Source organism: Apodemus sylvaticus, chromosome 7, assembly GCF_947179515.1.
Source record: "Apodemus sylvaticus chromosome 7, mApoSyl1.1, whole genome shotgun sequence".
In the NCBI taxonomy this organism is placed as follows: domain Eukaryota; kingdom Metazoa; phylum Chordata; class Mammalia; order Rodentia; family Muridae; genus Apodemus; species Apodemus sylvaticus.
Window position 1 is genome coordinate 10,031,709 of NC_067478.1, and position 24,468 is coordinate 10,056,176.

General features: G+C 39.1%; 1 protein-coding gene across 4 annotated transcripts in view; it reads right to left on the bottom strand.

Moving 5' to 3' along the window:
* The window catches only part of Clasp2 (cytoplasmic linker associated protein 2), a 181,953-nt gene that overhangs the window by 43,912 nt on the left and 113,573 nt on the right, over window positions 1-24,468 (bottom strand). For all 4 annotated transcript variants that reach the window (XM_052187084.1, XM_052187085.1, XM_052187087.1 and 1 more), the window contains 6 exons: window positions 21,053-21,154; window positions 15,089-15,259; window positions 13,493-13,600; window positions 7,524-7,630; window positions 3,618-3,862; window positions 2,184-2,247 (listed from right to left, as the gene is read on the bottom strand). In XM_052187084.1, the coding sequence (XP_052043044.1) occupies window positions 2,184-2,247; window positions 3,618-3,862; window positions 7,524-7,630; window positions 13,493-13,600; window positions 15,089-15,259; window positions 21,053-21,154 (797 nt within the window). The remainder of the gene's footprint in view (window positions 1-2,183; window positions 2,248-3,617; window positions 3,863-7,523; window positions 7,631-13,492; window positions 13,601-15,088; window positions 15,260-21,052; window positions 21,155-24,468) is intronic.

Below are 24,468 nucleotides of genomic sequence, written 5' to 3' on the forward strand. Positions count from 1 at the left end.
CCACATGCTGAAAATATTTGCAAACCTTTGCCTCTATAACTATGCACATTTCCTCTATAAATATTTAATAATATAATTTTGCAATCAGTTACAATGTAATTACGTTAGATATTATGTAGTGGCCCATGCCTTTAATTTCAATACCTGAGAGGCAGAGGCAGGTGGATCTCTGTGAGTTCTGAGTTCAAGGGCAACTTGGTTTATATAGAAGATTCTAGGCCAGCTAGTCTACATAGCAACACAAAAACACACAGACACACACACTACAAATAATGAACAAAGTATAAAGTGGAAGGAGGATTTAGGTATAACACTCTACATAACAATATCAGTGAAACAGGCAGGGAAAGGGTGTGAGAACAAGACCAAAAGAAATGGGCACAAGAAAAGGAGGGATTCCGAACAAAAGAAAATATTTTTTCCTTATCCTACCCATGTTTGTTTGTTTCTTTTTTTTTTAAAGATTTAATTATTTTATGTTTATGTATTTATTTTATGTACACGGTAAATGTCTTCAGACACACCAGAAGAGGGCATCAGATCCAATTACATATAGTTGTGAGCCACCATGTGGTCCCTGGGATTTGAACTCAGGACCTCTGGAAGAGCAGTTAGTACTCTTAACCACTGAACCATCTCTCCAGCCCCAAACCCATGTTTCTTAAATGATAGAAAAAGTACCTCCAAATATAGAACAGATTCAAAATGAAGCAGAATAAAACAAAAGTGTCAAACAGCCAACTGGACTTTGTAAGAACCTCCTGAAAAGCCAAGCAGAAGAGACCATATAGCACAGCGCAGCATTTCTCAACCTGAGGGTCGAGACCCCTTTGGGGAGAAATAATCCTTTCACAGGGCTTGTCTAAGATCATCAAAAAACACATATAAGTACATTATGATTCATAATTAGCAAAATGACAGTTATGACGTAGTAATGAAATAACTTCATGGTTGGGGCCACCACAACACGAGGATCTGTATTAAAGGGTTGCAGCAGTAGGGGTTGAGATGTCTAGGAATTCAATATCACAGCAAATGGGAAGTACATGTCTGTAGTAAACAAGTGTTTCAAGGTGAGAGCTCCTTCTATCTTAGCAGGAAGGAAAATGGTCAGAGGCAGGAAATATGGTTCCTGCTTGAGGGCTGGCATCTATGCAGAAGAGACAGGCGAGGAGAGAAATGTGGCAGAGTCTTAGGAGACAGAGCACTAGATCAAGTTATAGTAAAGGACTGAATAAAAACCAAGAGGAGGAGAACTGTGAGGCCCAACTGAGCACTGAGAGAAGAACCACAGGCCAGACATAGGGAGAGCAGGTCAGGACTCTCTAGAGGTTGCTGGTACATTTCTCCCTCAGTATTCCTAATCTTCAGTATTCCTGATCTTCATGATCTAAACAACATAGGTTCCTGGGGCTGGAGAGATGGCTCAGTAGGTTAAGAGCACTGACTATCTCTAAGCAGCTGGGTCTGGTGGTACACACCTTTAATCCCAGCCCTACAGTGGAGCAAGGTGAGCCTCTCTGAGTTTGAGACTAGCCTAGGCTGTACAGTGAGATCCTGTCTCAAGAAACAAAGAAATATCAAACAGCAAACCACCACCACCACCACCACCAAGGCACTGGCTGCTCTTCTTCCCTTGTAAGTGCAGCAAGTGTTCTTAACCACTCAGCTGCCCCTTCAGCCCCACAGCTGACCCTTCATTCTGTGGTAGTCATTCATTTATTATCTAATGAGGTTTGGTTTTTTTCGAGACAGGGTTTCTCTGTCTGGCCCTGGCTGTCCTGGAACTCTGTACACCAGGCTGGCCTCAAACTCAGAGATCCATCTGCCACTACCTCGGCAGTGCTGGGATTAAAGGCATATACCACTGCTGACAGGCCCCATAGCTAACATTTTAAACTTCTGTTTCTAGGGGTAAAACTTTAGATTCTACTTAGTGACCATCCAGCCTGCACAGCCTTCTTAGTCTAAATCACAAGAGTTGGAATTCTAACTGCACCCCTCAATATTCCTTTAAAGAAGCTTGAATGGATAGGTAAAAAGAACAATTTCTAAACTATGCATTATGAAACAACTGAAATTATGTTTGAAATTACCACTACCAACTGCTGACAGTTTTCTTTTATTGCTATACATTTTTGGATACCATATAGGAATAGATAATCTTGAATATTAAAACATACCTTGCCATGAGGATCTGCAAACATTCTTGTGAAAATTTCACATAATCTTTTCAGTTCAACTCGACTGCACACACAAAAAAAAAAACCCCAAAGGTTGATTAATATCTTGTTATTGGATGAAGTCATTTAAAAGTAAGCCTACAAATTTATTGAAAATGACAACAAAAAGGCTATACAAATTAATCCTCAAAATTGAAAAATCTGCATTTATCAAGCTAGGATAAATAAATGTACAGTTGTCAAATGCAGTAACAATTCTGGTACAATCCACACTGTGAGGATGGCAATGAAACAAACTGTAGTGACCCATATCTTTATTAATTGTTACGATGTTTCTTGAGATCTACCTTTTCCAAACTGTCTGTTCTCTTTCCCATTTAAAATGAAATGTTGCACCTAATATGCTTGATATTACGATTTATTTGCACTGAGTCATGAAGTATGAGATGTGTACCTTAAAAATTAATATTAGGTAGTATAAAAATAAACACTGGTTTTGAAATATATCTCTCTAATATGTCTTAAAATATTTAAAAAGAAATTATATCAAACACCAAAGTTACTGTTATGAAGTGAGAAGACAGCCTTCTACATTTGTACCACACTAACACCTATGAATAATGTGAAATCAGGATTTTGCTTTTTTTTTTTTTTTTTTTTTGAGACAGTGTCTCCCTGGGCTGGCCTTGAAATCACTTTGTAGCCCATCCTGGTCTTGAACTCAGAGATACACCTGCCTCTGTCTCCTACAGCACTGGAATTAAAGGCATTTGCCCAACACCTAGGCAGAAGTTGGGTTCTTAAGGGGTCAATCACATGAGTGTAAAACATCATATCCATGAGGACAATGAAAGATCTAAGAATGAGGCGAACTAAACCATTAAGAAATGTACTCTACCATATTATAATCCTTAACTTTGAATTCCAAAGTTAGTAACATATTGACTGTTTAGAATGAAGAGGTGTTGTTTGTTTTTTAGCCCTCTGTCTGTGGGGTGTGTGCTCATGTAGTGTAAGTCCTAGGTGACACTCCTTGCCGTCCCATGTCTGAGACAGTGCCTCTTGCTTCGCTGCTGTGCACACAAGACTAGCTGACCTGTGAGTTTCCAGCTATGTTCCTGTCTCCATTGTCCATCTTTCCATAGGGACACTGGATTACAATGCGCTGTTGTGTCGAGCTTTGCATGGTTTCTAGAGAGCCTGCACTCAGGCCCTCACACTTGCAAAGCAAGCACTTCCCTCAGCAAGCCATCTGGCAAACCTAAAAGGTTTAAAATGTTTCAGTAACTAGGGAAAGAATTACAGCAGTTACCATACTGGTGACTCTAAAGGAGTATGGCTTGGGAAAATTTTGACATAGTTTTTGACACATTTCACAAAGCCAAGTCAGAAGGTGCTAGCCTGCTAAAACAAGTACTTAATGACACTTCTCACCTTAGCGTTCTCTGGTTTTTTAACAAGTTCTGCAGACCCAAGAGGCCTTCTTTCCTCTCTGACCAATTGGAACTAGCACATCTGTTGAGGACTTCTGCCACGTCTTCTGTCTGTCTCATGTAGGTAGGAATACTACCATTTCGAGAGCTATAGGAGCGTTCTGAACACGCACTAGAAGCATCGCTGTTGGCATCATCATCCGAGTGCATTCCGTATGATTCATACCTTCTTCGAGCAGGTTTTTTCTGTCACATATCAAGAACTGCATTAGCAGTAGTTACAAACATGGGTATTTCATAGTGTTTACTTAATACAAAAGGACTGTTTCTGTCTTAGATCAGTGGAGGACATGCTGCTAACCATTGTGAAGATAAAAATGTCAATACTTAGTTTCTCTTCAAGAAGTGCTTTAGAAGTTAGCAGAACATGAACTGTCTAAGGATGACAACCGTAGAGAAGTGCCTTTGAGCGAGCACAGACATGTCAGGTGGGAGGCGCTCTAAAGCATATGCTTCCTCCTTCACATGGAAAAGGAAGAACAAATAAAATGTAAATTAACAGAAACTGAACTAGAAATATGAGTTGGCAATAAGAAAATACCACCCTTTGAGGGGAGTAAAACCACAACTCTCTTACATAAAATACTATGCTCTTTCCTGTCTATAGCTATCTCCTCTTTTCTATTTCTCTTGCTATTTTCCCACTGTTCTAACTTTTATGTCTTCAAGATAAGTATGGGTTTTTAGAAAGCAAGATGGTTATATATCCTTAGAGTGTTCCCTATGTAATCTATATTCTGAAGCTCACTCTGCATGAGAAAGCAGTTGAGGTTCCTTTGATTTCTTAACTGAAAGGTTTATAATTTATTTAACTGCCAATTATGCCTTGATATTAAAAGTGTCATGAGGTAAACAGCTCCTTTGAGAATTCCATGCAAAAACTGGAAACGAATGTACACCCTCTGATTTGGAGTTGGCTAGGGAGTGGTGGAGCTACTGCCAGGAAATACACCAAGGACAACAATTCAAAAGTCCTGAGCATCCACAGATTTTAAAGATGTGCTATCTGAACACAAATAACCAAGTGCTTCTTACAAAGCTGCTGCCATCAGTGACTCTGTACTGACCTGCAGACACTAACTCAATTTAGAATAACAATGTTTACTTAGGTGGGCAGGCTCCAATAGCAGGCCAATTAAGGGCTCCAGTACAAATGACTCATCTCAGGTGTGAAAATGTGGCACCTTCCTAAGACACTATGTTCAGTCAGTATCTCCCACAGACAATTACAGTGACAGAGTAATAGATGGATAGATAAAGATTTTATTTCTTCCACTTCAATTTTTTTATAGATAACTATTATCTGTTAAGTTGATGAAGCAAAGAAAACAAGCTATGATATCATAAGATGTCAGAAAATATTGGTGTCTATACCTTAGTCCGTATGTCTCCTAAGAGCTGAGAGCAGTAAATTTTTAAAGAGAGAAATTGAAAATAATGAAGAACACTTTGCTAAACAGCACAGTGAATTGGCATCAGCAATGCCTACAGTTAGAAATACCCAGTTGTATAACACAGATACTAAAGAACTGCTTACTGTCAGGGTTACCTCTAGTGTCCTTCAGTTCAGAGAAACATCTACGCTAAACAAACCAAAAAGCTAAACAAACAAACAAAACAAAACACTAATTTCCCAACGAAACTCAAACTATTCTTATTAGTTATAGACCTTTTACCATTTATAAGTTAAACATTATTTTCCCAGGTACAACTTTGGTTTAGTACTGGAAATTTTCCATAAACTAGATAGTTATGCCTGTGCTATGCAAGATGAACGTAGAATCTTAGGACTACAATTCTGATTTATGACAGTGTGGTTAATACTAGCAATGGTGGTACATAGCTTTAATCTAAACTCTGTGAGTTCAAAGTTAGTCAGGTCTACATAGTGAGTTCCAGGTTAGCCAGAACCACACGGTGAGGCCTTGTCTCAAAAATCAAAACAAAAGGTCCGGGAAAGCTGACTCAGGAATGAAGAGCACTGATTGCTTTTCCAGAGGTCCAGAGTTCAATTTCCAGCAACCACATGGTGGCTCACAACCATCTGTAACTCCAGTTTCAGGAGCTCTGACCCTTCTTCAGGCCTCCATAGGCACCAGAATTACACATGCATGGTGCAAAGGCATGCATTCAGGCAAAACATCCATACATGTAAAAATAAATCTGACAACATTTTTTTGGTTAAATATTTCCACATAACTTGAAGCTATCATCTTACTTGCATAAACAGCAACCCAAGAATGGCAAAGTCAATCCCTAAAACTTTGCCAAGCAGAAATTAAACAGTCAATTGTTAAACTAAAAAAAAAAGGGGGGGGGGGAGGCAATCTGAAAAACATGATTTGGGATTAGTAAGAATAAAACATCTAATTGATCAGATTAGAAAAGGTGATCTACACATCCTGGGTTCAGATGAACAGAGTCTTTAACTATATCAGTTCAAATACATTAGCAGCTAAGGTAAAAACAAAAAGTCAATCAATACTGTTATTAGCACATGTTAAGATATGCAATAAATCACAGCTATTAACAATGAATATATTTAAAATGTGCCTTTCACCTCTACAGCTAAAATTGTTTTATTTAGGGTGAGTTTTAGACGGGTGGTAGTGGCATACACCTTTAATCCCAGCACTTGGGAGGCAGAGGCAGGCGAATTTCTGAGTTCGAGGACAGCCTGGTCTACAGAGTGTGTTCCAGGACAGCCAAGTCAACACAGAGAAAGCCTGTCTGGAAAAACCAAAAAAAAAAAAAAAAAAAAAAAAAAAAAAAAAAAATAAATAAATAAATAAATAAAATAAAATAAAATAAAATAAAAAAAATTAAAAAAAAGGTGAGTTTTGTACTTCTAAATTTCAAAACCAAGCTGAGGCCCAGAGTGCTGGCTCCATGCTGGGCTGCTACTTGAGATGCTCAGGCTCCTGCAGAGGGAGCCCGGAAACACAAGGGGGCCTTTCACAGGCTCCAGGTAGAGAGTCCAATGCCAGTACCAATCCTGACACTCCCAAAGGAGGAAAAGGAGTACATACTTTGAAACAGGGCTACTACCATCATCATGTGAGTCAGCTTGAACCCAGGGCCTGTGCATGCCAAGCTGAACGCTCTACCATTCAGCTACATACCTAATTGTAAGCTATAATTTTGAAAAATCAGACTGGACTGACTAGGGAAATTAACCAAACAATAGCATACACATTAACATTTCAATTCTTCATAAATTTATGTGAGAACAGTGTACACACATGTACATATACATACAGTAGACTGCATTCTTCCTACAGCTACCCCAATCCTGCAGTGTTTTAAAACTTTGCTGTTTAATATGTGGAACATAAAGAACCAGGAAAATATCTTAAATAAATAATCAGTCCAGGCATGGTGGTTCATGCCTTTAATCCCAGCACTCAGGAGTCCAAGAAAGGTGGACTCTGTGAGTTCAAGGGTAGCAGGGTCTACATAGAGAGCTCCAGGACAGCCAAGGCCATACAGTAAAACCCTGATTTGAAAACAAATCAATGTCCTATAAACTCAATGTGAAGATAACCTTGAAATTACATGCTTATAAGTGTATATATACAGAAGTAACAATCTATTTGCTATACAGTCAGTACACTACAGTGCATTAAATATAATACTATAATTAAAGACAACAAAAGATTTTTGTTCCTGATACCTAGTTAAGATTACTGGAATTGACTTAAAATTCTGAATCTTAGCAAGGATTAATGTACTGCTCTCCTACACACATTGCCTACTTGTTGGCTTCTTAGGGTAATCCAGCATTCCCCCCCCCCACCCCTCACCCCACAGTGGCTCTGAGGATAGGGAAATGGAGAGAAGTAAGTACCAGGGCATCAGCCACCGCCTCCTCCACATCGGAGCCTGTGTTCAGGACGCGCATGGCACTGACTGAGGACGACAGCCGGCTCGACTGGCTGATCCCATATCCCGGACCTAATTCATCAGAAACAGAAGGAAAGCAGCTTTTAGACAGTCACACTGTAATAATGCAAGGCTGGGGCTGCGGGAGGGGTGTTCAACTCTAATTATTAAGGGGGAAAGAAAAAAAAACCAATGGGACAAAGCATTTTAAAAGCAATACTGTATTTTTCTGGGCACAATGAGGTTTTGGTCAAGTAAAAGGGAAAAGGCAGTCAAAATTACTCACAAAGGAGAAACAAATTTAAAGAAGAAGCACTGTTTACTAGTAGAAGAGGGAGAAGATGTCTCTGCCAGTTCAGACAGGGCTCTCCAAATGACGTGAACCATGAAGTAACCCAGAACTCCCTCATCAGTAACAGTCAGGGGGATTTACGAAGTCACACCAGCAACGCACCACAGGAAAAGCTCTAATAATAATAATGTCTCCTTCAGAAAAACTGATTTCATTCTTTAGCTACAACAGATCAGTTCAATAACTATTAAGTGACTACTTTGTGTCCAATGTTCTGACACATATAGACTAACTAGACATGAATTCTCACCTGCCCACCGACTGTTTTGTATACAATTAAAACACTTCATCCACCATTTTGGTTTTTTTTTTTTAAACATACATATATATAAAGATGAAGTACATAACTAAGAACATAAAACAATTCTGTATTCAAAAATGATACAAGTTGTACCCAAAAAAACCAAGCAAACAAACAAAAAGCCAACGCCCATCTGCCAGTTAGAAAAATGCTAAGGGGTTGCTAAAGGGAGGAAGGATAGTTACTGGGGGTAAAAACATAAGTGATTTATTCTCTAATAAATTAAATTTACATAACACAAATGAACTTTAAAATGAATATCATGTGATGGCAACGGAAAGGGAAAAACTCTGAGATGAATGCAGGGATGACAGTGAAAAATGTACTCATCCTTCACCTGAGGCCCCACACACATCAGGAGCGTAGAGGGCACCAGTGGATCTGGAATGGTGTCTGGAGGCTGGAATAACAGGACCATACAAACCTCATCTATCACCACAGAGACAAGGAACAGTGGCAGTACTACTGTCAGGCAAGGAGAGTTAGTTAACAGTGGTGTCGCTCCCATAGTTAATGGTCAGAGCATCGCCACACATGGCAATGGAACAGCAAGCAGCATTTCGAGATTAACCCTGACACAAATACGAATCACACCTAAGTGGACAGAAATAGGCTACAGGAGACAGAAAAGGCAAGTATTCAAATGGAGGGAAATGTCAAAAAGTACAAGCATGAAAACAAAACAAAAACCAACACTTGTAGTAAAAAAAAAAAAACCACTATGGTAACTAAAAATAATCTCCTTTACTCTCAACACCCACTGAGAGTTATTTCAATTTTATGTCTATATTTTTGCGCCTTTCTATTCCTATGTTGAAATATTGACCCCAAGTGTTAAAGGTGGGTGGTGCCTCTGAGAGGCAATCTGGTTGTGAGGGCATCTACAGCGGCATTCCAGAGAGCTAAGCACTTCTTCTACAGAGGACACCACCATTCAGGAGCTGGAAGGGCCTCAGCAGACACTGGGTGCCTTTACCCTCAACATCTCAGCACAGAACTGAGGAATAAGTCCTGGTCACTTAGGAGTACTGAGCTCTAGCATTTTAGCACAGCCTGGACAGACTGGACAGACAGCAACCTGGAGTACAGGTCAACTCCTGTGATGAAAGCACACTAGGGACTGCTGTAACTGTGCAACTAAATTCTTTCAAGATCTCTGTTTCCACAAGTACACAGACAAATTTTAGATTAGTCAAAATTTATTTACTTCATTTATGTTAAGGCACATTTTATTCATAATGGTCCAAAGAACATTAGTTCTGCATCTGGGAATAAACCATTGGAAAATGGAAGCTTTGAGCACTGATAAAAGACTATTAATACCCTAACAAAACCCATTAGAAAGCCATAATGGATGCTAACTATTATGCTATGACCTAAACTCTGCCTATTTTACATTTCATTTCAGACCTCCGTTCAGACTGACAGCACATAAAACTGACCCCTGTCTTATATCCAGAAATAAACTGCCACATCAATGCATTTTAATGCTTAATAAAATACATATCTTTCATTTTAACCTCCTCCTCCTATGATTAATGAGAGCTGATGACTACTTTTATAACAGAAGTCACTTCTGTCTTTCCTACAGGATGGCCTTCATGAAATCTGCAGTAGGTGTATATGTAACTCTCATTTTATATGTGTATTTACATAGCAACCATGTGGCTTTCCTTCACCTAGGCTGGCGACCTTATCAGGATGTAAGCAGCCACACTTCTTGCAACTATCTTACTAAGATTAAAGAGTATATGCTACGTGATTTCACCATCTTAAGATAACCACATGGTATTAAGCAACACTCGTATAAAACTTCTCAGTCATAATAAACTGTCTATTTAGCATTGTGTTCCTTTCAGAGTAAGGAAGCAGTGGCAAGTCTTACATATTTTGGATTACTAGGGATTCTTGTATGATGATTAAAATTTTAAGGTTATATTTGCTATATATACTGTACATATGATTCAACTCTGGTCTAGAATATACTATATATGGTGATAAAAATTGGAGGTTATAAAGGTCCATTCAGATTAGCAAAGTTAATTCAAGATGTATGTCTAACTACTTAGTCTTTGCTAACTGGTTAACACCAAGGTGATAGAAAATTTAGATAAGAAACGACATGTGTTTGATAAATAAGGTATATTTGATAATCAAGAATTATAAATTCCTAAGGTCTACTTATGTTTGCAGTAGTATCTGTTTAGCTTCTTTATCTTTTAAGCTTTAGCTAGGGATCAACCAAACCATAGAATAAACTATAGTGCTCTATAATGGTACATTATAAAAGAATCACTAAAGTTGTCAATCTCTCTATGAACTGTGTCTATGATTAAAAATTTTATTTTGTTAACAATTCAATTTTGAACTTCAATTCAAAATTGTTATTTTTAAGGTCAAACCTAACAGTGATGGACAGGAAAGTCATAATCTTATAAAAGCTACTCAATTATTATAAACTGATAAGGATAATTAAGAATTATTAGTGGTCAGCTGCCTTATAAATGATCAAATTCTTTAATGTGTTTAGAACTGTATTTGTAGTCATGCTAAGTCCTAATGTAATTAATTGCAGGAATAAGTTTTAGTCTCCTGTATATGTTTATAAGGTTAAACCAAAAACAAGTAACTAGAAACAAGTCAAGTTTGTCTAGTTTAGATATAGTTAAAAGATAATGGTCCTCAACTACTTCAGAGAGCTACAGAACATGGAATTGAAAATGATGGACAAAAAGCCTTTTCATGATGGGGGGGTAGCACCCCCACCATCTCCTCCAAAGTGGCTGATGGGCACAGAAGAACCTATACCTCGAGCTTGCGTTAAATGTGGCTATCAGGTCCCAGTCCAACCTGTGGACAAGCAGGACATTGGAAAGGTGACGACCCTGCTTTAGCTAGGGATAAACCAAGCCACAAAATAAACTGCAATGTTCTATAACGGCACACTATAAAAGAATCAGTAAAGTTGTCAGTTTCTCTATGAACTGTGTCTATGATTAAAAATTTGAATTTGATAACAAAATTGTTATTTTTAAGGTGAAACCTAACAGGGATGGAAAGGAAAGCAAGTCTCCCAAGTTTCTACTCCAAGGGGATGTCTGCCAGATCTTCAGGGCCTGGCAGCCAAAGACTGACACTGTCTTGGGCCCTCTGCCCAAAACATGGAGGAACCTAGGGTGACTGTCGAGGCAGCCAGGGAGTCTCTGTCATTTCTAATACACTTGGAAGCTGCTTGGTCTGTAGTTCCTGCTTACTCAGGTCTCTGCTAATGCTGATGACCAGGCTAGTAACACCTCATCAGTGTAACAGCAGCAGCCAAAGCTCCAGCTGCCTCTTCAGGTCTCTGCATGTGTAACAGCTTTTCCTAGACCTTCAACTAGGTCTAGACACAGTTTACTTTGTTACCAGACTCAGAAAAAATAAACTCACAAAACATATTTCAATGTTACTTTTTACTATTTATTTAAAGAAAATGGCTTTACAATGATTCTTCTCAGTGATGAGGCACCTGTGTCTTGTGGTAAATAATTAAATAAAAAAAGGTATAAAGTTTATGTAAGGTCTGAGGATATGAAAGCTTATGTTGTTCTGGGGTCTAAGAAGGTGTGTGAAGCCAAGGTATAACTGAAGGTGGGTAAACATGAGCTATGAAAATCCGAGGGGGTGAGAGCATCATTGGTGATAAAGTAACTGTGGAACAGAAAAGAATGAGAACTGCTTCAGATTCCTTTCTCGCTACCTACGCTACTGGTTTTGGCTGTCTTTAAGTATAAACTTAAAGGTGATTCTCACTGTGCTAAAACCATGTCTATTCTATATACATCCAGTCTTCTGGTCAGAGGAAGAAACCCTGCTCTCATGGGCTGTCTTCGTACTAAAAATTAAGATCAAGTGAGTTTTTCTGCTCTGCTCCATAGGAGGTCTCTGTCCTTCCAGAGCATGTCTTCAACAGTGTTCACATTCTTAACCCAAAATTGTTTCCCAAGCTTCTACTATGACACAAAGGTGTGAGTCTATTGCCTTTTCTACAAAGTGGATCTCAGAACAGAATATAAACGGTACTAATGCTAACATGTCTAAAACTTACCTCTTACTGTAAACTTAAAAAAATTCATGTAATCTTCAGGGAATCTACTTGAATCCAGCTCTCAGGTGTCAAATGCACCCCAGGTAAATCCTCCTGCCAGTCAGCAGCCATTTACCCACCTGCCTATACCACTTATTCCTGAGGGTGGGACATTTCTCCCTTTTCCTGTTCCTGGAACTTTCCTCTCTTAACTACCAGGATCATGGGCCTACTAGTGTCAATTGTATACCCAAGAACATGAATTTTCCCTCAACTCTTTATCTTCTGCCCTAACATATCTATGTGTTCTGGTATCCTGCCAGGTCCAGGTAAATCCGTCAAAATTGGCAACCTGGAAAGCTTCAAAACGGTTAGCACCAGGCAGTCCAGTCTCACAGACTGTTTCACCCTGGTCTGCACACTTTCCTAGCCCCAGATGGTCCCAGAGTCTGGACACTGACTGAAACAGCCAACTCAGGACTTGGCCAGCACCTCAGTTTTCTTGGGTAGCCAACGATGTCATCATTGTCACCTCCCAAACAGCAGGAAGTAGTCTAAAGGGCATAGAATCCTCATTCCTGTCAACATCAACTTTTCCTGTTTCCTTACCTTTTATAATAAACAAAAAGGAGAAATACTGAAAATGAGGTGCTCCTCCAGCCTGCTTTTCAGCAATTCAGCGTCAGCAGTTGATATCACCAGGCATCACCACCACCAGGTATGATGCATTTCACTGTTGCTATGAATTGCATTTTTTCCCTATGAGACATGCACAGCCTTTGAAAGGTCCCTCTGGATATCACCCCTGTCTGTCTGTCTGTCTCTCTCACATGTTCTAATTTCACAGGTTTTGAATTCAATCTTCATTTATTTGTCTTCTTAGAGACAAGTATGTAGACTACGCTGGTCTTGTGATCTTGACTCAGCCTCCTTTGTGAAGAAATTAAATCCAATATTCTGAATTTATACCTGTGTGACACTGACTTGACTATGACAGGAATCTATTTATATAATGACTGACTTGCTCACTTGCGGTAAGTTACAAAGGGCAGTGACATTACTGAAATGTTTTCCCTCCTTTGGACTCTCTCCTGAGAATGACAGCGAAGACACAACTGATGAGGAACACTAACCCCGGAACCAGGGCGGTGTCCCCCGGTGAGAGCCTGCCTACTCATGAGGGAAACAGCACCTCTGGCCTGCTCAGACACTCACCAAGCGGCTGGAAAGAGCGGACTGGACTCGTGTCCCTGCTGCTCTCCCGGCTAGCTTCCCGGCTACAGCCTTGACTCACACTCGGCCGAGGAATACGGCTGCTCCGGGCTGACAGGATGGCAGCAGCATAGCAAGAGAAAACAGAAGACAGAATTTAAGCATTCAAAAATTTAGTCTTCTTCTTATTTATTTATTTATTTATTTATTTTCGAGACAGGGTTTCTCTGTATAGCCCAGGCTGTCCTGGAACTCACTCTGTAGACCAGGCTGGCCTCGAACTCAGAAATCCACCTGCCTCTACCTCCTAAGTGCTGTGATTAAAGGCGTGCGCCACCACCGCCTCGCTAGTCTTTTTCTTCTTTTTTTTTTTTTTTAAAGGAACTAACTACTAGCAAGCTTGTTTGTTTTGGGGTTGAAAAGAAATTAGTCTTTTATTAGTTTCTCCTTTCAGACCGAGTCTGTGGAACCATGAAGGCCAGGCTAGACTCAAACTATGAAGCTTTCAGTCATATGTCTTTTTCACTCTTTATACATAAAAAACACAAAATACAAATATAGATTTTAAAAAGCTGAAAGAATCTGAGAGTACTAACTGAAGGCATAATTAAGAATCTAACAATGTCTGGGAAGCAAAAAGCAGCAAAATAATGAGGACCAAAGTCCCAGAAAGCCTTGGCGTTGCTAACGACCTCAATCCCATGTCTAGGGCACCAGGCCATAGTCCACAAAAGATGCTCCACAGATCATGAGTGTTCCTGAGAGGACAATGTTACTGAAGTTATAAGAAGGGAATATGGCTATTTTATAAAGTTTCAAAATAGACCAAACATTAGAACTTGCTGGGTAGACACCTAGGAATGCCTCCCGGCAGACGCAGAACAGCTGTCAGAGCCGGACTTGAGCGACGGGCAAGGCTCAGGGCAGAGCTTGCTTCTGTACAGCAGGGGTAGTCCCTTCCACACCATAGGACTCAGTGCACTGTTAGAAGAGGTGGGGTCATGGCAGGCTGTGTCCTAGCAGCAAACTTTACTCTTAATACTCTGTAAAACTCTTCATTTTTGGCTTCAAAATACTATGTATGTGACAGTCTTGCTATGTAGCCCAGGCTGACTTCATCATCTGTCTTTGCCCCAATCAGATAGTATGCTCAGGTATCAGTCACTATGCCCAAACATTACAACTTAAAAAAAAAAAAAGATTATTTATGCATGTATGTGTGTCTGTGGAAGTGTATGCCACATGTGTGAGAGTGCCAACAGAGGACCAATGATGGTGCCAAAACCCTGGAACTGGAGCTGCAGGTGGTTGTTACCTGCCTAATATGTAACATGGATAGTGGGACCCAAACTCAGATCCTATGCAAAAGCAGCAAGTGCTCTTTCCCACTGAGCCATGTTTCAACTTCAAAGTAAAAATTAAGCTGGTAGCTCTAAGACTGGTGAGACAAACACAATGATCTTGGGCTTTACAATGTTAGGTCCCCTTTGAAAGTTCTTACACTTTGAAGATGCAATTCATACCCTTTACTTCAGGAACCTAGACTTTAATTCTCCTTGAACTTTCAAGGAAGCCAAGGGTGGCACTGCAGAGTCTTACCCACTGAAAGCCTAGATGGGCTGGCCTCTCTGCTGCAGCCCTGGCTCCTTGGTATCTTGCTTCTCTTCTGTGCTGAAGCTGAATTGACCAGGACTCGTTGAGCACCAGAGCTCACGGTAGAGAGAGCTGTTGTGGTTAGAACTCTTCCTGGAGACCCAGATCGGCTGCCAGCTAAACAGGAAACATAAAAATATGCAAACATCGATCTCAAGGTAACTTGCAAAGATAAGAGAAGACTGTGATACCATGGCAGGTTCTAAGACCAAAAAAAAAAAAAAAAAAAAAAAAATGGACTGAGCTTTATTTACAACATAACCTGCTGCGGGAAAACGCGCAGCATACGCCAGCACGGAGGAATAAGCCACCTCAAGCACACGCTTGATAACGGCTATACTACTGGGATTTCTACAACAAACAGGAAAAGATCCGCAGAGCAATCCCATATCTGACAGTGTGTTTCCTGAGGCTTAGATGTTCTGTGGAAAAACAATACTTATAAGGATGGAAACTCTTAGTTCTATTACTGCTATTGTTTGTGTCATGAACATACCGTGACAACTTGCTTTTTCTTAAAATAGTTTGCCTCATGAAATAGCTGAATGGGCATGGTCATTTCGTGCTATTCATATTTTTAATTTTTACAAAATTAAAAACTGTGCTGCTTTCAAATCTGGTTCTTTTTCAGGCAGGGTTCTCTCTGCAGTGTGCATTGATTACCTCAGACTTTTAAGCAGACGAAGAGCTCAGAATGTATAGCTGCTGAGTGCGCAGCTCTAATGGGGACTTCTTTATTACGCTCCCCCACACCAAGGCTCAGGAGACACTGAAGAGGGAGTTATGGAAAGACTGGAAGGGCTTGGGGAAACAGTGCTGTGAGATGTGGGTTGGGGGTTATGACAGAACTGTTATATTCATTACCTCATGGTTTAGGTTAAATTTGATTGGTTCAGTTAATATCCCAGCACGCATGGAGGAAGAAAGGGCTCATGAGGCCCCACTCCCAACTTGGGAGCTTTTATCAGGTGATGACTAGAGGGGAAGCAGATCCCTCATTGCCCCATGGTGGCCCCTAGCTGGCACACTGCCTCCCCACATCCTTGTACATACTGGTAGCACTGTTTGGATTCAGCAAGATTTTTTTTAAGGACATTAAAGTAAAGGGGAATGATAAAGTGAAACGGGAGAAAGGTATGGAAACTACACGACTAAGACACACTGTAAACAGTGAATGAAATTGTCAAAAATAAAGAAAAACACTAAATTTAAATTAAGTGCTGACTAAATTGGGCCAGCTGAGAAAGAGAAACTTATTTTTGCTAGTTGAAGGCAGAAGGCTTTTGGTTCAAGTTCTAAGGGTAGACCAGACCTAAGAGGGAAGCACCACAGAAGTCAGATATATGGTCAGGTAGTAAAGAAGGAGAGCTATATTAACTCTTAGAGGTCTGTGTATAGATTAAGCAAAGTTAAGAAATAAATTTTTAGAGAGGGCTTTCTTGTTTATCTTAGGTTGTTCTGGAATTTGTAGCAACGCTCCAGCCCGTACATCCCACACAATACGGTGGTAAGCAGGTAATACCATACCCAGAAAGAAACCCATTTTTAAACTAAAAACACAAAGACTACCTTTTTTATTATTATTATTTTCTATATTCTTTGTAAGAGGAATCACTCTGTCAATCAAAGTGTTTTATGTATATAACGAATTAAAAAAAAAAAAAAGAACCAGACCTCAACTGAATGGCAGTATTTTTAGAAAACTTCCATTTAAATAAATCTTCAGGGCACAAGCTGTCTGTTAACCACTTTCCCTACCCTATTAGGAGTCTCTGCTCACACTGCACTCTTACATGACACACTCAACTGTCCCAAAAGATTCAAAAAGCAAATGCCAATGAGAAAGAATACTGGCTGTCAAAAATGACACTGTGTGTTGGGCAGTGCTGGTGTACCCCTTTAATTTTGGCACTGAGGAGGCAGAGGCAGGTAGATCTCTGTGAGTTTGAGGACAGCCTGGTCTACAGAGCAAGTCCAGGACAGCCAGGGCTACACAGAGAAACCAAATTAAAAACCAAAACCAAAACCAAATATAAACCCCACAAAAACCAAACCCAAAAACACCTATCCAAAAAACAAAACTGGCAGTGTATTTCTGAGGGCTTTAGAGGACTATCTTATCTTTCTTATGGAAGATGCCATTTCTAATCCTAGCCAGCTGTCTTAAAGTAACTTTAACAACTTCTTGGAAACTTGCAAAAAACGGTAGCTTTAAAAGCTCCTGATTTTGCCATTCAGTGCAGATTAATGAACATGAATAAGCTATCTGTGACCTGCTAGTATCTTATTGTTATGTTTTCTGGGCATCATTTGCTTAGTTCAACTCAATTCTTGGTTAGTTTTTAAATGTCTTCAGCACAAAATAAAATATATTCCACTGGGGATAGCAACATTATAAAATGAAGAAGCATTGTTTCCAGCGAAATTAACAAAATACTGATTGAGTAGGGAAATTACTCAAGTCTATTTTAAAATGATCGTTCAAAAGTTTCATGATGTTGCAGGTGAAGAATCTTCAAATCTTGTTTCTCTCTTCTTCTTTGAAGTTTTGCTGAGGCATCATTTTTCTCCATGCAATACATAAACTAAACATACACACAAAAACACCCAAACATCCAACATGCCACAAACTCACAATGCATGATAGGCCAATGGAAGTTATGAGAAACTCTCGATGACATAAAACTCTAAAGAACTGAGCACATACAGTATGCATTCTGTTAAAATCCATCATGAACTTGTGTGGGTAGGGTAGTGGCAGGAAGTGAATGAACTCTTTGAAATGTGGGTCTATTCAGCAGAGGGAAGGTGCAATCTAGAAGCTCACTGATACTTTCTCTACTTTGCACGTGCTGACTTGATGAAACCTGTGCAAGTTCACTCTCTAGATACTCAGGCTCATGCATCCCTCTCCTTAGGGAAGAAGGCTAGCAATGTGATGCACAGTCCTCTCTTCTCCATTATACTTTCATCATCCAAAGCACGAGACATTGCCAGTGCCCAGGGCTTGTTTGGAATCATTTATACTTAAAATGCTGAGGCACTTTCTCTAGCAGAGCCACCAGAGTTGAAGAAAAGGGTATGTTCACCCCAGAGAGCAACATGAAAAAGAAATGTCCCAGAGGCAAAACTTCAACTTGAATAACTACTTTCAGTTGTATTATAACATATCTAAATGTTATTATAGGTTCCTCTCTCTTCTTAATATTTATATCTGTAGAGTCAACTTGGATAATTTCAAAATTTTTAGAGCTTTCATATTAGAAAGACAAGCCAAAGAGAACTCCTGACTAACAGTTTTTGCTCTAGTACCATCACAGAATGGTTGATTATTATGTAGTAAGAGTTTCTGCTGAATAGAACTCATTCTTGTTGATGAGAATAGGTGACCAAACAAGAGGTGCACACACGAAGTCTGTAGATTCTTACCACCAATGGTGTTAGCAGACTGTGATCCTGAACAAGTGCAAGGGCAGAATTAGGGTAAGGGTTAGAATCCACGAAGAGGGAGAAGCAATTTTAAAATGGATGGCAGGTGAAAATAACACAGCTTTCATCAGTTCTCAGGGAAAAAAAAACAACAACAACAAAAAAACCTAATGCAAAAAAGAGTGAACTTTAAAAAAATTCCATAGCACAAATGTCTGTCACAAAAGCAGTACACATAACAGTTTTACAGCTGACACTCATGTACAAAGCAGATGAAATGAACCTGCAAAAGTCAATGCATATTCTTCAGCTTATCCATTATGGGATCCAAGTTGTGAAATGTTTACAATTTTATTTTAAACATTTAATTTAAAATTAGATATAGCAACAAATACCACATCTTATAGCTGAAGAAAAATGGAGATAAAAAAAAGATATGAATTTCATCTTTCTTAAGATTCACAGAAAAGCAAGAGGCAGGGGAGGAAAGAAAGCTTCCTGACAGGCTGTACAGTCATGTGCACACAGCCAGTCACTACCAATAGCGTGAGGGCATAGTGCTTCCGTAATCTAAGTCTCGCCATTAGCTCTGCTTTCTTTATTCTGGTGAGCCTGAGCACACCTGCTTTGATCCAAGAGATTCTCTGTCTTTCTAGATGACAATACAAAACCACAGAGCACCATGCACCCGTAATGAGTTACTACAATGAAGATGGGAAGCACAGGAAGAGAGAGCCCTGTGCAAATAAGCTGTGAAGAAACTTGCATACAAATCACACAACTTTTTAATAAAAGAATCTGATATGGACACATACTCATTCAAACAAACAAGCAAGCAAATAAATAAAATATTTCTAATATGATTTAAAACCTGTGTGACTTTATAGTGGGAAAGTCTCTAGACCTTAAAGTCCTATGAGGTTTAACAAGGCAAATATAATATAATCCTATCTTTCACTATAGTGATCTGAAGTTGCAATGATTGAAAAAAAGGGTCCCAACAAAGGCCAAGAAGTCAGAAAATAATAATTATCTAGCATGGACAATTTGTGATTATCTTTAGTTTCCTTTATGTTTTAAACATCCTAACTTCAGTGTTTATTTCTGTTTCATGAGGGCAGTAAAACTATCAAGGTATAAAGACAGGTAACAGCATCATAAAATCCAGTTTTTATTTTATTATGAATAATAACGAGGATAATCTTGTCAGGTAATTCATGGCACCTACTCTGGGGTATACATTGTTTTAACTGCATTAAATATGCTGACTCATTCAATGCTCCTGACAATCCCATAAGGTAGATGCTATTATCCTCCTTTTACAGGTGGTTACAGAAAAATACAGGAACCTAGAAGAGCCAAAACTACAATTTGGGCAACACAGGTCCAAAGCCTGCAAACTTGACTGCACCCTAGAGCACTTGGCGATCTGACTCTGGCTGTACACAGACCCTGTATCTTAACTAGCTCCCATGCTGTACTGATGTTAGTCTAGGCAACATCCAAGGAGAAGGGAGGATTCACTGCTATCAATGCTCTCTAGGTATCACTCGACAAGCACAGACCCACAGGAAAATGTGATATCACCACTTCTGATCTGCTAGAGAAAAGCCCTTGCCTTGCAGGACTATTTGTTATTCTGACTGTTTTTGAGTAGTCTTCACTCTGAAACAAATTATGCCAAATCTTTCTGCTCATTTTAGGGTTCCTGTAGAAAACTTCCAATGTTGCTCTGCCAGACATTCTAAGGCCAAGAAGAAGTGGCCATGTGTTTACCTCGCCTATGATTGTGCTTTTTAAGTGCTCCCATCAGAAACTCAGTGAGCAATGAAATGTAAGAACGTAACTCTCAAATTTCCCATGAAGTTTATCAGAACTAGCTATTTCAGCCTATTTTTCCCTCATGATAAGCCAGTATTCACTTGCCCAAAATACTAGCTAAAATTTAAGATGATCTAAGAAATGTTGGGGAGAGTGAGAAGATACCACTTTTCTGTCTTTGCACAGTATCTGCTAGATATAAACAGATTTTTGTATTAATATTGAAAATTATTTTGCATCTAAAAGGCACAATTGTCCACGCCTGCAAGTTTCTGAGTAGAATGTGAACCTTGACTTAAAATTCATATTGAAAGTATTTCCATGCAAATGTCTGTATATAAGATGAAGATTTCCTTCTAAGTGGTAAAGATCAATGATGTGGTCCTGATAACACAAACACAAGACAACACCCACTCAAATAACAAAAACAAAAAATATCCAAGCCCAAACATGCACAACAACTGACCCAAAACATTAAAAAAATACCTTCGTTTTTGTCAGGTGATGATGAACCTAAAGTACAGAACAAGAACTCAGTATGTGGCTTGTGGCTTTTCACATCAGCTTTGAATGTACCCACTGCTCATTCCCTAACAGTATTATAAGAGACACATTCACCCTAGCCGAACACAGCGGAGAGGACTCATGAGCAGTACATACGCTGGGACTGAGACACCATTTTTGTTCGGCTTCTCCCTCTAGAGTCAGTCTTGGCATTTCCCACAGCAACGAGCGGTGTAGAAAGCTTGGCTCTCACTCGACCTGAGGAACAAATTTTAATACAGTTAAAATATGTCCTACAACAGTATTTAGTATTAAGAAGGAAGACTTCCACTATTTTCAAATATTTTTAAATTCTGAAGTAAGGCAGCCATTATTTATATATTTCTCTTAAGAATTTAAAAGTACAGTTTGGAGTTTGCTTTCTAACATGGCATCTTACCTAGGCTATCTGGAATTCCTTAGCTTAGGAAATTCTCCTGCCTTATCTTTCAAGTATCTGGGACTACAACATATATACCACTAAGCCCAAGTATATACTTCTTTATACATGTTCTATATAAGAATAAAATCACCAGGCATGGTGGCACACAACCTTTGATCCCAGAACTTGGGAGGCAGAGGCAGGAGGATATCTGATTTCAAGACCTGCCTGGTCTACATGAGACCCTCAAAAGACAAGAACACATTAAAAAAAAAAGTTTCTGTTTCTAGAAAACTAGGACTGTTCTCAAATATCTGCCATAGCTTTAGAGATAAACAAAACTGTAAACCATCTTCTTGGTGGACAGTGTACTTCTAAAGAGAACTGAAGAGGAGGGGCCGTCAGCCAAGCCATCTTTCTTATTTCTCTTCTTCCTAGATCCTTCCTTTCACCTCTACCTCCATCTCACCAGTAAACTACATCTCTCTATAACCACACTACAAATATTTTCACTATATTTCCAGAGGTTTGGTTTTATTCATTATTGGTTAGGGGTATGGGGCAGGATCTCTGGTCCTGCTAGAACTCACACTGTAGACCAGGCTAGCCTCAAACCCACTGAGATATTTCTGATTAAAGACGCTTGCCACCCAAGCAGGCTCTTTCTAGAGCGCTTGCACTAAAGTGTCTTGAGTAAGCTGCCAGGAGTGAAGATGAGTGACAGTCAAATCCCCACTGCCAGGTGCTCTGGGGCTCTCCAGTGACACTCTCAAGCAGATCACATGATGTTGAACCCAATAATAAAAAGCATTTAGAACCATTGTAAATTAAGAGGTACAATTTTAGGGAATCCCAAAATAGTGACTAATCTGATCATCCTAATTAGAAAAGCAGGTGTTGAAGAGGAGGGCTGGATTTGAACATGAAGACTGAGTGAGGTTAGAGGAGCGGAGGGAGCTGGGAGTGAAGGGGAGGCAGAGAACATCACGGGCACCACCCACACTGCAGAGCCCGTGGCTTTAAGAGTCTGCTTTGGGCAGGTCATAATTTCCTCACAACTGAAGAACAGTGCAGAGAAACTGAATGATTACCTTTGAATAAAGAATCCACCTACATTCTAGCCACATACTAAAGCTTTAAGTTCAAAATACTGAAGTAAGATTGACATTCATTTTCATTATCAGAACTAAACATTTTTAGAGTAATCCAATCTAAACTTAAAACTATTTCAAGCACACCACAGTTAATATAAAAGCAAAACAAATTACATGCATATGGTTTTAAACTCAAGAAAATGTTATTTGTGTCAATCTTAGGGGAAAAATGTGTTTAAAAAACAAAAGGCTTTAATGAGATAGTCTTCAAGAAGGATAAATACAAAAACTAAATTCTTTTCATTTCTACAAACTCAGAAGAAATATTTCTTTTAATGTGAACTGACTCAGGAAAATATATGTAGCAAGTAGTTATACTCTTAAACTGAATTTGAATCAGAGATCAATTCTGTAGTCACTGATTCAAAACTTCAAAGATACATTTCAAAATAGGTGAAATAAAAGTTTTTAATGTCCAATGATAAAGCAGTGCTCCTAAGAAGAAACAACCTTAACTTTAAAAAAAAAAAAAAAAAGCAAAAAAGAAAAACATTTCTGTCATTATTACTGAGAAAATGGAATGATATATACTAGATATTATTAAATGTGTTAAGCAATAACATTTTTCTAGTATGAGATGATCCAGGATATAAAGCAAAATTGAATGATGAAGAATTATAAAACAATTTTACACACAATTAACACAACCAATATAGAATGCAAAAGCTACCAAGCTGGCAAATGAGAAGGGTCTGCAGGTAAATTAGCCTGTTTTAGTTTCAATGTATACTACCAATGAAACTGTGAGGTGGAGGGTCTGTGTTACTAACAAGGTAATTACTTCTTACCATCATCAGATGCTGTTCCTAAATAAGAGAAATAAAACAGTATTTCAACAAATTCTGAAAATGCTACCTTATAATCCCCTCCCCCAAGATTCCTCTACAAAGGTGAAAGCAGAGTGCACCCTCAGCCAGGTCGGACTCAGCCTTGAAAACATTCAAATAAGAAAAATAATCTGACAGAATGCGATTCACAGTGCACACCAGAAAAGTTAAAACCAGAAAACTAAAAATAGCAAAATTCTTACATTTTGGAAGGGTGGAAGAAATCTGAGAAATTAATCACTTAAGAACAATTTAACTCTGATTACTTTTTCCTTGCAAATAAAGGTTTTATATAGACTTCTCTAAAGTAGAACTATATTCTGTTCATTTTCAAAGGTAGCCCATAAGGAAACCAGAGAGAAACAAATTGAATGCACGACCTCGGCTGCACTTACTTGCAAACCCAAGGACCTAAAGGCAGCGCTCAGTTGCTGTGTGACCGAGTGTGTGAGGTCTACGGAAAATGAGCAAGTGTGAAAGCTGCCAGAACTCACACCCACTAGGGGCAGTGACACAGATGGCGACATTGTCAGGTAAAGGGCTGAACATAGAGGAAGTAATACATCAGATGCCCAAGGATGCCTCAGAAAGGGCTTTAATTCTGACCCAAACAAGAAAAAAAACTGACTGGTAAGTGAAAATTTTCCTATGTGTTCCAGCAATATGAAGGTTCAGGGATATTGAAGAGTTCAGAAAGAAATCCCTTCCTGATGGCTGCCGTTTCCATTAAAAAGTATTAATTATGAAATGCTTTAAAATAGAGATACTAAAAATAGTTCCTAACCTGAGATTAAATAAAGCTTCCATTTCATTCAAATAGAAAAAAATTGAGGTTAATTTGTAGAGTTTATGTAATAATTAAGAGAAAAGGTGTTTTGGTTCCATTTCTTTTCTTTGAACAAATTCTTTAGCCAAGCTCAGACCTCTAGCTGACACCATCGGCCCTGACAGGGAAGAGAGTGCTATGATGGTTTTCTCTCTAGTATCTGACAAAACAAGGTACAGATTTGTGACTTGACCACAGACAAGCTGCAATAATCTGAATACTGGAATTTAAAAGGCAAAGTTTACACTTACACTTCAGTTTAAATTAAATGTTAGTTTAAAAACTCGGTATGTGCAACTTGCAATCAATTTTAAGTAAACATGTGAACTGTGAGGCATTCACTG